Source organism: Polypterus senegalus, chromosome 11 (genome assembly GCF_016835505.1).
Source record: "Polypterus senegalus isolate Bchr_013 chromosome 11, ASM1683550v1, whole genome shotgun sequence".
NCBI classification, from domain to species: Eukaryota; Metazoa; Chordata; class Cladistia; order Polypteriformes; family Polypteridae; genus Polypterus; species Polypterus senegalus.
In genome coordinates, this window is record NC_053164.1 from 17,815,653 (window position 1) to 17,830,756 (window position 15,104).

Genomic DNA, 15,104 nt, shown 5'->3' on the forward strand with positions numbered 1-15,104 from the left:
AGCACATGAAGAATGAAATGCATTTATAAAGCCCAAGAAAATCAGCACAGGCTCCATGCTTGTATTCAGATTTATAGCAGCTGATGTTTGTTTTGTGTGTGTGTGTTTGCGTGTGCACAGTGACATTGGAGCATTTTGTCAAAGGAGAACTCCATAAGAGCACTTGGACATGTAAACAGAGGATATTAAGAAACCAGGTTTTTACCGGGTTACTCACCATATCCCAGTTTTCATTGTGCATGTACAGTAAATGCACTATGTTATACATGCTGCAAGGGGATACCATCAATGCATGATGTAATTACATGATATGACACATGTTGCAGTAGGAACTTCTATATAATGCAATCAAACATTTTAGACTGCAGCTCGTACTATATTTAAAAAAAAAAAAAAAAATGTTCAATGACAGTATTAAAGCCTTTGTTTGTTCAAAACAAAATTTGTTTGTGTTGAACAGATCCAGGTATGTGAGATTCTCCACAATGCTTCTGTATTGAAAATGCAATAATTAGGTCTGCTGCAAAGGCAGGGTGCTTATTCATCCTATGGGCATCAAGGTAACCAAGGCAGACAACAAAAAGTTAAGGGGGAAGTTGCAAATTTATTGATACCATATACTGTAATCTAATATTGACAAGTTCACCTGAACAAGAACAGCAGCTTACAGAAATGGACACACATTAACACTAGAATTGCCAAAGCCTACGAAAAAACTCGTAAACCCGGCTCACCTTAAATCCCTTTGCACCTCACTGTCAGTATCTTTTGTCTTGTAAATGTGTCGATCAAGAAAAACAGCCTACTATTCCATTCCCCCACCACCGCAGAAAGGGGAAGAAATTATCCCAGCTCAAGCCTTAATTATCTGAGAGTCAGGTACCTAGAGTCGTATAGGGTAAATAATATATCGTTATTTGGAACACATGCATTTCATGTGTGTTCTGTTTCTACAACAATCTATGTAAACACATCGTTAAAACAGAAACGTTTCTCATGTTTTAGTAATAAATGAAAAAAATGTAGACATGAACTGTATAATGTGTGAAGCCTGAAGTCCAAATATCAAATAAACACTTTCATAAAAGGGGCAAGGACAGCTTCCGTGGTGCAGCGGTAAGAGCTGTTGACTTGCAATCAAGAGGCTGCCAGTTTGATATTGATTGCCTCGCAAATTTCCCATTTTGAGTAGTGAGCTGCTCTTATTGTCAATATTATACAATGAAAACATACATTTGATTTGTGTCTGTAACGGCCGGTATACATTTTTAGTACTTGTAAAAGTTAGATCTGACTTGTTTTTATTTGAAACTTGGAAGAACTATAGATGTGGTGTTTTGAAGCAATGAAACTGGAAATTCTCTGATCTGGAGGGATAAAAGCTGGCTCACAAACACTGGTGAATCATGCCTTTGTGGTATCTCATTGTCACTTGAATTTTTTTATCCTAGTTTACTGAGTTGTGCCTGCTTACACTGAATTAGTATGCACCTTATGGTCCATGATGTCAAAGCTGCACTGACAAAAAACGGAGACCTATAATATTTGGAATAACTCCTTTTGTGACCTGTATAGTACATTTTGGAAAACATTGTGGCACGGATGCAACATTATTCATATTCCTTCTCATACCTGAGACCACTTTTTTTTTTTTCCCTACGATCTTGCCCAGTCTCCACATTTGGTGCATGGTGGTGTTTCTTTTGTACTCCAGGACATGCAGAGGAAAGAATAGTACAGAGAGGTCAGTTCCCACTATATACAATCATCAAATTCAAATGTTTACAGTTTCCACACACCCAAGGACAGTCCTTCCTACATTTACGACATGTGTACCTGTTGCAGTGTACACATTTCTCTGTATGCTGTGGTTCCTATTACATTGAAGGGGCACCTGACACTGACTGAATGAGTTTGCTTTCCTGGGCGAAGCGGCAGTCATGGAACAGAAGCGTGTCAATGTTGCATCCTTTTTTTCTTTTTCAATGAAAACGAAGCTCCTCTGCAAGGTGAGTCAAGAACACTCTTCTTTTCTCAGTGGACCCGTGCATGCCTTGTACAGTACATGTGTGTTAATCACCCCCAGGTCCAGCATGTTGTAGCACACAGCAACGCACTGAATAAGCTCACGCCATCTGCTCCATGATGTCAATGCAGCACCTGGGGGGATGTGAAAGACAAGTATATGTAACATTTTGAAGAAATAATTTTATGACCTGAATAGTACCATTCAGAAAACATTGTCGCACTAATGCAATATTATTGGAAAACTAACAGCGTCAGATGGGGTGTAAATTTATGCTGACACTGTTAATTAGGGTCAGATCAGGAGATGGGGAGGGAGAGTGAGAAAGTGACTGAGAGAATAAAACTGAAAGAAAAAGCGAACTTTTACAAATACCATACATGAAATGATCTAAGATGGTGCCAGGGTCTTCCATGCCAGCTTGCTTGTTGTGGCTGTGTCAACAGCCATGTTTTGCTTTTATCTTTGTTTAGAGTGATTTATTGTTAGATTTCTTAGTATCAGCACACAAAATCTGTGCAAGAAAACCTTTACAAAAGTAGCAAACTCAGAAATGCCGCATTATTTCCTTGGCATTGGCTGGAATCCAAGACATTGATGGTATCTAGTTATTTGTATGCACATTTATCTATCTTTACCTGTTTTGTTTGCCATAACCATGTCTTTTTTCATGTTATCTCTGTGTATAAAAATATTTACAGCAGTGGTTTGTGGCTGGGTTTGTTATTGTGTTCTTCCCGGTGAAACATAATTCATTGTTGAGTAAACTGAATGAGTTGTTGACTGTGGGACCTTATATAGACAGGTGTGTACCTTTCCTAATCAGATCCACTTAATTAAATTTACAACATGGATTTACCACTGGTAGACTCCAAACAAGGTGTAGAAACATCTCAACAATGATCAATAAAAAGGAATGCACCTGAGCCAGATTTCAGGTGTCCTAGCCAAAGGCCTGAATACTTGTGTCAATGTGATATTTCAGTTTTTTATTTTTTTTTTTTTTATAAATTTGCAAAAAGTTCTACAAATCCTATTTTAGCATTGTCAAGAACTGGAATATTACTAATTTATGTTTTTATTTCCTTATTTTAGGAGAGTATATTAAAACGTGGAGACCACGCTATTTTCTTTTAAAGAGTGACGGCTCCTTCATTGGCTACAAAGAAAAACCAGAGACGTCGGACCATGGGTTGCCTCCTTTAAACAATTTTTCAGTAGCAGGTCAGTGACATTTTAGTAATATGTAAAAGTATATACTTTGGCAGATATGACAGATTTATTCAAATTATTGTGTTGATTGTAAACTGAGCTTTCAGCAGTACACAAAGATTGAACAGGTATTCTGTTATCCATTTGTACAAACCTTGTCAACATACAGCCCCACAAACTTGGATCTTTGCTCTGTAGTGATTTTTATTTAATCAGTTCTACAAATTACGTATTACAGTGGAGCTGATTCCATATTTCTATATTTTGAGCAATGATAAACGTAAACATGGTCATCGTAATAAAGGAAAGAGATCCAGAATTAACAACGGCTGAGTGCAATTTATTTCACTGCAAATTGCATAGTGACTTACCCAGATATGAATTGCTATTACAAGCATCCAAGTAAAATAACAAATATAAATAGGTTTTTACCATTCTGTCCAAAAGGGGGCATTTACTCCCTTGGAATTTGGTTCTTTTAAGGAATTGTACTCTGTTAATAAGCTGTAAAATGCCCCTTCCTCACTTCTAAGTAAAAGCAGAAATACAGTTTAATAAAACTAAAATAAAGGATTGCACTGAGCCTGATTTACTTTAATTATTGCTTACAGCATTTGGAGAAAGGTAAAAACAGATGTTATAAGTCTGCTTTTCTTGTCTTCAACTGGATTAAGCTAGAGCAGAAGCTGAAAGCAAAGATCAGGATTCAGCATCTGTGAAGGAAAAGGCAAAGCACATATCTTGTGAAATGATCCTCTTTTTTTATTTCATGGCATTAGTTTTTTTTTTTTTTTTCCCTTTCCGGTAAAAGCATATGTTGGTTTTTGCATAGAACCGAGCATGCCCCCTAACCTAAACCCCACAATGTTCATGAATTGTTCTTAAAACCTTCTAGTGATGTTTAGACAACAAACCGCATTTCTATTGTACATATATGATTGTGTTTATAAGCCATAGTGTTATATTGAACCTTCAGCCATCACAGCATATGCAAAGTTAATTTCACCGCAGTAACCAATCAAACATTGCCCCAGCAAAAACATAATTATGTGCACAATTCCAAAGCACATTGCTGTTTCCAAATCACTGCCATACATTGTTGAAATTCTAACCTTAGCAACTAAACAATGCATCAGCGTCACAAAAATGGCCACGCTCACAAACTGACAACAACAACCCAAACATTATACAAACTGTCAGAATGTTCACACCTGTAACATTACTAAACGAAACATCGATTGCAACAACTGTATTTCATAGCTGCTCAATTCTGACAGTTAACCCAGTGGGTCCCCCTTTGGGAATCGATTGCCTCCAACTGTCATTCCAGGGGTGGAGGGGCAGTCATGATCTGTAGTTTAAGAGACTATGCCTTAGGGCCTAGAGCTTTGTAAATTATTTTTTGTTCATTTTGCGTAGTGCATTCCCAGTATGCATAATTCTTAGAAGTTATGCAATGCATATTTAATTACTTCTCACTTTGATACTTTTCTATAATTAGTTCAATTTGAAAGGCATATATTTGCCCTTTTAAGTCTGTGTAGTAAACAGTAAATACGTTAGCTGATTGTAGTTTTGAGTTAACATATTAGTTGTAGTGTAATGGTATCAAGTTACAGTAGTGTTTACAAAGACTAAAAACTAAGCTTGACTTCATTGTTCACATGAGTTTACTTTTGGATTATCTTAATTGTTTTCATACTCATTTGTTTAGCGCATAAAAACAGAGCTACTGCTTTTAGGAAGTGATTCTTTTTGTTTTGCGCTGTTGAATGTCTTTTTTTTTTTTTCCATTTTATAACTTGTTTTTTTTTTCTTTTTTTGTTCTGTCTTGTGCTAAGCAGTGTATGTATGACACAGTGTACAGTATGATGCATTATTTGTATAATACATGCTTTCAAAGGTGGTTGTGCATTTTTGAGCATACTTTTTCACTCCAGTTCATTGAGAATAACCAGTATATATACCGAAAATATAGCTACAGAAACCCATCTCCTGATGTGCCAGAAAAACAATTTGGAAATGTTAAGGCAGTGCATAGTTTTTACTGAATGGGAAAGAAAAAAAATAAAATGTGTTAATAGTTGACTTATCAGGGGAATTCATTGCTATTCTGTGCAAACCTAGGGGACCTAAAAAATGTAATGCTATATTAGTGTTGAATGGTAGAACGGTAATAAAAAAAAGTAACAAACTACCAAATTTTTAGAAGGGTACTATCCTAGGCTTATGAAAAAAAATCTTAATGTTACTACATGGAAATATGACTGAAATGACTTTACGTAGCCTTTATTAAAATGTAAGCACTATATTATTATTAAAAGTTAAGGACGGCATGGAGTTGGCATACTGATTATATGCACATGCCGCTGTATACATGTGACTAGCAGAAAACAAAATGATGCTAGCTGAGCCTTGTTAACCTACTCATCAATTCAGTTTACAAAAAAAGAGATGGCAATGGTTGATAAGTCGTCCTCAACTTGTTAATAATAAATAGGGCAGTTGAAGTGAAATGTGGCAGTGCTTTGCTTACAAGGCAAATGAAAAAGATGAACCTGAAGATATTACAGCATCTGTTTGCTAATGGTGTTACAAGGCTTGTCTTGCCAAAGGAGGCAACATATCGGATCTTGCCAAGCACTTATTCCATGCCCATCCCCATGCCTTCCAGGAGCTCAGATATCAACAGGTGTGAGAGGATATTTACAGTAAAACAAGAAAAGCTAAGATTAATGTATTTTGATGGTTTAACAAGTGCAGCATTTTCACACGGTCCAAATTCACAAAGATGGTTTTCTCAAAGCTTATTTGACTCAAACTAGTTCAGGCCTACTCATTGTGATTCTGTAAATCATGATGTGAAACACCATACTAAATTGCATTAATGCACAATGTAGTCTGTGTACTGCACACAATTTAATGTGAATTTCACTAATAATATTTTTAAGGCCACAAATGAATATATTATATGTGCTGGTTTAATTACATTTTTCATATACAATGAGACAGAACAGTGATACCTTGAGATACGAGTTTAATTCGTTCCGTGTCTGAGCCCGTAAGTCAAAATGCTCGTATCTCAAATCAGTTTTCCCCATTAAAATTAATTGAAATGAGATTAATTCGTGCCAGCCCCCAACAAACCACCCCAATTTTTTGTTAAATGTTTTCAACATAAGAAAAATGTATTTATAATTAACAAATATTGTATACAAACAAAATAAAACCTAATACGTAAAAGAGAATCTAAAGAAATAAGCAGATGTTGGCGAAGCTGATTAGTGTATTGTAATGTTTTTTTTCTTTCACTTCACTTTTGCTTAACTTAATTTTCTTCTTCACTAGTTTTTTTCTTTTTTGCCAGGCTTTAGTCACTTTCCCTCGCAGGGCGTTTCAATAGAAAATGTCCAAGGAGCTTTGCTTCTTTCTCCCCTTTAGAATGTTTCTGAAATGAGTTAGGCAAGTGTCATTAAATACCATACCATATTTATTTGTTGAGCGCTTAAAAAACACAGCATTACAACTGACCAAAGCGCTGTACAGTTACAACAAGCAGGACTAAAAGCAAAATATTAAAAATAAACATTAAGAGAGAATTAAAACAGAGATACTAAAAACAGGTCAAGGGACCAAATAAAATAGAGAAAATAGCAAAAGGCAAGTGGAAAATGAAACAGGTTAAGAATTAAAAGCCAATGTGAAGAAGTGCGTTTTTAGGCGAGATTTGAATGTGGCCTGGGTGCACAGACGGAGAAAGCCCTTTCACCACGAGCTTTAAAACGTGCCTTGGGAACGGTTAGGAGCAGCTGATCTGTGGATCTAAGAACACGAGGGGGATTGTGACAATGGAGCAAGACACTCAAATAGGCGGGGGCTAGACCGTTTAATGCCTTATAGGTTAGGAGGAGAATCTTAAAATCGATTCTGAATCTAACCGGCAGCCAGTGTAGGGTTTTCAAAATCGGTGAAATGTGTTGGATTCTGCTACTTCCAGTTAGAAGCCTTGCAGCCGCATTTTGAGCCAGTTGGAGTCTAGAAAGCGTGGCTTTACTGATACCAAAAGGCAGGAATTAGAGTAGTCAAGCCGGGACGTAATGAATGCATGAATTACTGATTCCAGGAGGTGGTTAGAAAGAATAGGCTTGAGTTTGGCGATTCGCCTTAGATGGAAAAAGCAGGATTTTACTGTGCTGTTGACTTGAGCATCCATTTTCAGGAACGTATCCATTTTGATTCCAAGATTGGAGACAGACGAAGTTACTGGAATGGGAAGAGAAACGAGGCCAAGGGGTGGAGCCTGTTTGCAGTCGGGACTAAAAACAATGACCTCGGTTTTTGAATCGTTCAGGTGAAGGAAGTTTACAGCCAGCCAGTCCTTAATGTCAGATAGGCAGTCGAGGAGAGGTTTGGTGGAGTCAGTTGGCTTGAGGGAGAAAATAAAATAAATAGCGCCGCTGCACAATCAGTTGCAACTTTTTCAGGGTGGTTTTTTTTTTTCTTCTTCAATAAAGTTAAGTGTTAGGCACATGTCATTAAATAGCAGCGCTGCACGATCAGTTGCAGTTTTTTCAGAGTTTCTTTTCAATAAAGTCAAGTGTTAGGCAAGTGTCATTAAATAGCGCCACTGCATGATCAGTTGTAAATTTTTCAGGGTGTTTCTTTTCTTTAAAGTTTGAAACTTTTTCCCACATTGCAAACCCTTCCTTTATCTCACTTTAAGATAGAACCTCCTCCGCGATACCGATCTCCTGCAGAACCTCCGTATGTTGCTGCGTCTGTAGTTCCGTGAACTCCTCTGTCGTCAGTTCCTCGGAATGTGTGGCGACAAGCTCTTTGATGGCTCGTATTTCAAATTTTGGCTCAAAACTCAAGGCAAAAAATCGACCCAGTGACGGCTCGTATCTCAAGAAACTCATACGTTGGGGCGCTCGTATCTCAAGGTACCACTGTATTAATGTTCACACTGCCTAGATTGGGGTTTTCAAGTTATTCCCCCTTAGGTTGCAGATTTTCATCCTAGCCAATTCATTCTTTTAAATGAACTACCATTAGATAAGCAAGCTGTCATTTCCCAGTTTACCTGTTTACTTATGTTACAACAGAAATTAGAAACTGGTTATGCTAAATGATTACTGGAAGAAGCAAGCCATGTACAATACAGGGTAGTCCAGATCTAATTATGCAGATCCTGATCTTCTGGATGACTTTGATTTATGCAGGGACGATTGCAGTTTGGCGCAAAGACGATTCTTCATTTTATCAGTTCGCACACTTCTTGATGGTCCGGGATTTTTTGGGTGGTTTTCTATGTAATAAACTTAAGTTATAGCATAATGAAAATTGCATAATTAGATCTGGAGCACCCTATATGTGTGTAATGGACCTGCCTGCATTGCCCATTTCTGGCATGGGTTATCTTCATATGACTAGGTACTAAAAGTATTTTGTTTTCTGGGGTTGCCATAGCCAAGAGTAAACGTGCATAAAGAAGATTCAGAGATGGTGTTGTCTTTCAGATAACTTTGAATAAAGTCAAAATACTCTCCAGATCTACCTGCTTGTTGTCTTTATTTTATTAACAAGCAACATCTAAGCAAAAGCACTGAAGCTCAGTTATACACGTGTATGATAGGGATGCATTAATTATTTTTATCTTGCTGTATAAAGGAAATGTTTGGTATTTTTCAAGTTAGTTATTTCTTCACAAGCATGGCTAATATGTAGTTGCTACATGAAATTGTATTCTGAAGTTAAATATTTTTTTTTTTTACAAATTAAAAAAGAATCTTGCCTGCACTGGCACTTTACAATGGATGTATGGGGGGCATGATGGACCACCGGAAAATAATGCAAACTTACCAAGCATGTCCCCTTTGAGTGTTGATAAAGGAATAAACATACCTTCCTTGTTTATAACACATTTGTGAGAACAAAAGGGATCTGGAAATGTATTTAATGGCATATTCCTGGTAATGTTTATATTGAAATAAGGATACTTTTTTTTTATTCGCTTGTGTAAGTTCTCACATAAATGCAGAAGTAGATCGAAACAGAACCAACCACATATAGCAAACAGTTTACTGTGATTTTTGTCTTTCAAGAGGAAACCACTCCTGGTGAAGAAGACCGTAAAATGGCATAATATTTCTGTAATCTCCCCCACTCAACAACAATAACATATATAAGCTTTTTTACAACATTTATGTAATTGCAAGACGTGGATCAATACTTGTCAATTGTCTTGGCTTGGAAAATAGTCAAGCTTTTGTGCTTTTATTTCCCAGTGGTGGTTCGTAAACCATTGCCTATAATGTAAAGCACCAGTGCAGACAAGATATTTTTAAAATTTATAGAAAATGCTCAATGTTAGAACAATATTTTGCGGGGCAAATACATAGATATATATATATACAGTATATATATATATATATATATATACCATGTTTATGAACAAAAAACTCTGATTTGAGAAATACCAAACTTAACCTGAACATTAACAAAAAGCTAAATATGAAAGGATATTTAAGCCATTATTATAATTGTACGTGCTAATAAGTACACAAGTGGATAACTTTGTTGATTGTGACTTGTCGGTAAAATTTTGCATTTTATCTTCTGAAAAATTCCAAGTTATCAATTTTTTGCTTTGATATCATTTCAATATCTGTTCTGAGGTTCAGCAGATAGATTTTAGTGTTAATTCAACATATGCTATATTAAAACTAATACACAACATGTTTTTAACAACATCCAGAAAACAAAGGAGAAATAGCACATGGTAGTGCTGTAATGTAATTTTCTGTTTACATTTTCCATGAAACTTCAGTAATAGAGAAAAATTTACTCTGACTATTTACACTAAATTGTTTGAAAAAAATTGTTTACCAGTTAATCTGGTACTGTTTTGTAACCTCTCTTTTGTAAAGTGCCTTTTATTGTACTAAAGAATGACTACAAATTAATGATTTTTTTACAACACTATGTTCACAAATATAACAGGCAGACTTTGGGGAAACTTAAAAATGGAGTTTAAATTGCATGTACCAGTTAATAGACTGTCACTTGCATAGTAGGGGGAAGAGTACTGGTAGATTAAAAAGCATGTCACATTTGTGATTTTCTCTCCGATTTTCAGTGATCTTTACTGAATCACTGCAAAACACGGTGAAAGACAGAGATTTACCATTATTGATTTACATTACAAGCTACTTTCTTAAATCTGAAGGTGATCCTTTGAAGCTTCTTATTGTAATAAAATAACCTGTTGAACCCATCTGCTAAGGAGCCTTTTGTCAGCATTTTCCTATTCTAAAAAGGTGCAATTGCCTTAAACTTTAGCCTATTTTCTTTAAACCATACAGAATGTCAGTTAATGAAGACAGAGCGACCAAGGCCAAACACATTTGTGATTCGTTGCCTACAGTGGACGACGGTCATTGAAAGAACCTTTCATGTGGACACCCCTGATGAAAGGTAAGACTGTGCCATTCACTTTACTTCATTTTTAAGATTTAAGCTGGTGCTTATATCAGTTGTTTAAAATGACATGTTTAAAAATGGAACCTCTTGTCTTTCCTAGTGCCTTAACTATTAAGAGTCAGTTGACAGCTTTTTAGTGAACCAACATGATTCCTGTTTTGGGCTTTAAGATTACAATATTTCTGTGCTCTACAGGGAAGAATGGATGCGGGTCATCCAGGCAGTGGCCAACAGCCTGAAAAACCGAGAGCCAGCAGAAGAGCCAATGGATTTCAAATTTGTCTCCCCGAATGAGAGCAGTGAAGCCGAGGAAATGGAGACGGTTGTTAGCAAATCCCGCTCTAAAGTAGTATGTTTGGTTTTCTTGAATTACTTTTAGTTTCTTAATATTTTTATTTTTAGTGTATAGTCTTGCTTTTTTATTACTTTACAGCTTCTAATGCAAGTACTACTTGCAAAGCCAAAGTTTAGTCATAAGGGTTTAGTGTTCCTCTTGATAAATATGCGTCAAGCTGAAATTTTTATGCTTTTAAAAATGAAACATTCTCTCATTTACTGTCTAGCATAAATATTTAAAGGAAGTGAAATTCAGTCAAAATTCTGGAATAGTGGGACCGGTAACATCCCACAGGAAAACCACTGCAGGATTAGGCTGGCATTTTTATCTGGCACTAGTTCATGACCTCAGCTTTTGTTTATACAGATTCTGTTTAAACGTTTGCATGCTGTATGTGCTTTATTAATTCATGACACTTGTTTATGCAGGGGATGGCATTGTAATTGCCACCAACGATTTTTTTCTATTTGCCAGAGGGTTCTTCATTTATCTTAAGGTGCTCCATTTGTGGTGATGGAAAACCTGGCCAGTCTATATTTTTTGTAGATTCTCGCCCTCAGCAAACTGACTGTGTCCTTAAATGACCTTGGCAAGAATATTTGGCTGTGTGGTTCAAAGTGCTGATGTCAGACAAATAAATGAAAACAAGATGCAACCCTGACTTGTTTTGGCTGGGTTCTTCAAATCCTCCACAAAGAATAATGCTAAGTACATCAGGTCTCTGCCAAATAAGGAATATATTGTAAAAGCAGTTTCCTGTCTCATCTGGTTTCAAGCATCAAGGAGTGAGCAAAATTGATCAAATATTTAAAAGTGCGTTCGAGTTAAAAAAAGAGCTCTGTAATACTGTGAGCATATTTAATTGTGTAAATTGTCTTGCTTACTTTAAATTTGCTATTAAGAGTAAATAATGAGGTGGGAAAATTAAGTAGAACGTATCTACTGTAGCATAAATATTTTATTACAGTACTTCTTCTTTGGCAAGCATATCTTCCTTAAAAAGCAGCATTAGTAATATTACTTTGGGATAATGCATATTAATGTTTGTTTACTTGTTGAATGATTACAGTATATAAATATTCCATATTGCAACAATCACCAGTTTATATGAAATATATTCGGAACAATTACTTTTGCACAATTTACATAATTGGCCTCTGGTTGGTGTTTTTTGTTTTTTGAGGCCTGACTTGGGTAATATTTATTTTTGCTATTGGATACTATCACTCAGGTTAGCTTACTTTTTGATGACCCTTTCAATTCCATGTTTTTGTTAATATATTGAAAAATGTTTTGAGGTTTTTGTTGAATATGTACTGTACACCTGGGGCTATTGTTCTTTTATTTTTGTTTAAGAATTTTTAAATAAGTTGTTGTGATTCCAAAAAAAAAAATTTCCCAAAAAACAAATCCTCCAATCAGTTTCAGATAATATTAGTTATTTATAAACACGTCCTTTGGTTTCATTTCTTTATTTCATTTCCTTTTGGCTCAGACAATGAGTGACTTTGACTACCTGAAGCTATTAGGCAAAGGAACCTTTGGAAAAGTCATCCTGGTTAAAGAGAAAGCTACTGGAATGTATTATGCTATGAAGATCCTAAGGAAAGAAGTTATCATTGCTAAGGTGAGAGTGGAGTATGTCATATGACCTTAGGTTTATTGCCCCTTTTATGTAACACTCATCTTTTTTTTTCCTTTAAGTCTTGTACATTATAAAACAGTGATGAGAATTTAGGCAATAGACTTAAATTTGATACGCAAAACTTCAAAGTAAAAATGCTTATCTTCCAGACAGATACCATATATGGAATTGGTTGTAGTTTATCAGATGGCTTTCCTTCTAATAGATCAAACTGTTGCTGCCTGCACTAACTCCCTTCACACATGCAGACCACCCTAATAAATTCCTCGATTGAGTGCATACATCCAAAAATGTCAAGCCAACAGTTCCCCTACTGTAATTCCTAGGAATTTTCCATTTTCGTCTTATGTGTGAATACAACCAGCAGATTGCTTCAGTAAAGCATGCAAAACGTTGTGGCTTCATGTCATGAACATAAGGTGAGGTTTAATGAAATGAATAAATCAAAAGAGACCCTGGCAAGTAGGTTGTTTCTTAGAAGTTTTTTTGTTTTGTACAGTAACATTCGTGGTATTAAAATGTTGGCGAATTACTTTGAAATAAGGCAGGAGGAAACAAATCCTTCTGATTCTCGCCACATGTATTACTGTTCATCCACTTGATTGATGGCTGATGTTTACCACTAACAAAGAGAATGGTTTGTTCAAGCAGCAGTGTAGAGGGGTGGGTAAAGTGGCGTTGGTGTTGTTGAAACAATGCTTTTAGTGTCTTTTAAGATTGGTAAAAAGTGCGCAATGTGTCTTCAGATCATTTCTTCTTTGCACTTCATTGTTTTTTCTTTGAAGTTTTTCAGTTAAAGTACTGTTTTAGTGAGTCTTTATGATTTGAGTACATTTTGGTAATAGTAACTAAATAAATAAATGTACACAGAACACAAACATTGTTATTCACCATGTACCTTTTGCCCAAAACTGCAATTATTGGTTATGTGATTTTTGCACATCTTTCAAAAATCGTGCCCTGTTACCTAGGAAGAGTATTTGCTGGGATTTCCCAGGATGTCTGGGCCCATAAACTTGGGAAAATTTCTGGGATGGTTAAGATACGTCTTTGTGATTTGAATTGATTGCAGAAAAAAACTTTTTTCTGGAAGAAACTACAGTTGACCACTTCTTCCCATCCTTTGCTACACATACAAACACACACAAAATCTGTGGTTAGTTACTTTTTGCATGCCTTCTGTGATCTCCGGCATTTATCTGGGACTGTCAAGTGTGAACACTGCTTCACCGCTAAATATATAGATTGTATTTCTATAAATGCAAAAACAAATCCCTAGCCTTTACATTGTTCTGTATTTGGAAGAGATTTGGTGTTGGTGATTTTAGTCAAATAAACAAAGCCTCACAATAACAACAAAATGTGGTTTGAGAGATTTCCTATTGGGGTGTGTGTGTATTCTATTTATAATGATGATGTATCCTCATGCTGTGATAGAAATGCTGCAGGTTTCATTTATTTATAACTTCTAGATATAGTCAAGTTAACACCACATTTATTTCCTGAGGTAACACATTGAATTTAATTATGTAGTTATAACCTGCCAGCTGCTTGATGAGTTGTAACCTAATCCGTTCACGTACTCCATGCTGCTGAACATGTTAGTTTCGAAAAAGATGGATCACTAAAAGAAATTGCATGTGTTGCACAGAGAAATTGACAGTTATTTTGAAATCCGCATGCTTATAGCAGCACTAACATAAATGGTTACTTTGTATAAAAATAATCAAGACAAACACTAGTATAAATGCAACACAAGTTGAAAACATATTGCACATAACAAACCTGTGATGGGATGTAAACCCACATCATTAATAGCTATAATGTAAGTTTTTGTTAATTTGGATAATAATGGCTCCATGACGAGGTTTTTGCTTTTCACTTTTTAATTATATGTTTTCCTTTATTAAAATATAAAATGTGAGATATATTTAGGCTTTAATGATATTGCCTTGTTTAACTTTATGATAGTTTGGGCTAGTTATTTCAAAGAATCTATTTCTAGGCTGTGCAAAAATTAGTGGGAGATGGAGAATAGATAATAACAAATTTCTGATATATAGTATATACTATATTGTTATATGTCTACTAGTGTTGAAGTAAATCAAAGTATATGAGCTTTTAGTGTAGCTTTTCTGTTTTCATCATTTATATATCAAAAGTGCTAAAATTCCAATACCATTCACCTTTTCTTTTTTATATTAAATGCACTTAAGGGGTTTTCAGCCTTATTGCACGTAAATTACACACCCAAAAATGAATAACTGCTATTCTGCTTATTTAGTAAAGGAGCTGAAAATGGTTGTAGGATAGTGAGTATAACACTTCAAATTTTAAACGAATGTATTTACCTTTATTTCACTACAATATCAGTTAAAGAAAAACGCATACAATTAGGTGTT

At 35.5% G+C, this 15,104-nt stretch overlaps 1 protein-coding gene across 3 annotated transcripts in view; it reads left to right on the forward strand.

The window, feature by feature from the left end:
• akt2 (v-akt murine thymoma viral oncogene homolog 2) overlaps positions 1–15,104 on the forward strand; it is a 137,355-nt gene that overhangs the window by 99,014 nt on the left and 23,237 nt on the right. For 2 of the 3 annotated variants that reach the window (XM_039768107.1, XM_039768108.1), the window contains exons 3-6: positions 3,122–3,250; positions 10,603–10,714; positions 10,916–11,069; positions 12,547–12,684. In XM_039768107.1, the coding sequence (XP_039624041.1) occupies positions 3,122–3,250; positions 10,603–10,714; positions 10,916–11,069; positions 12,547–12,684 (533 nt within the window). The remainder of the gene's footprint in view (positions 1–3,121; positions 3,251–10,602; positions 10,715–10,915; positions 11,070–12,546; positions 12,685–15,104) is intronic. The other variant, XM_039768109.1, reaches the window with a different exon arrangement.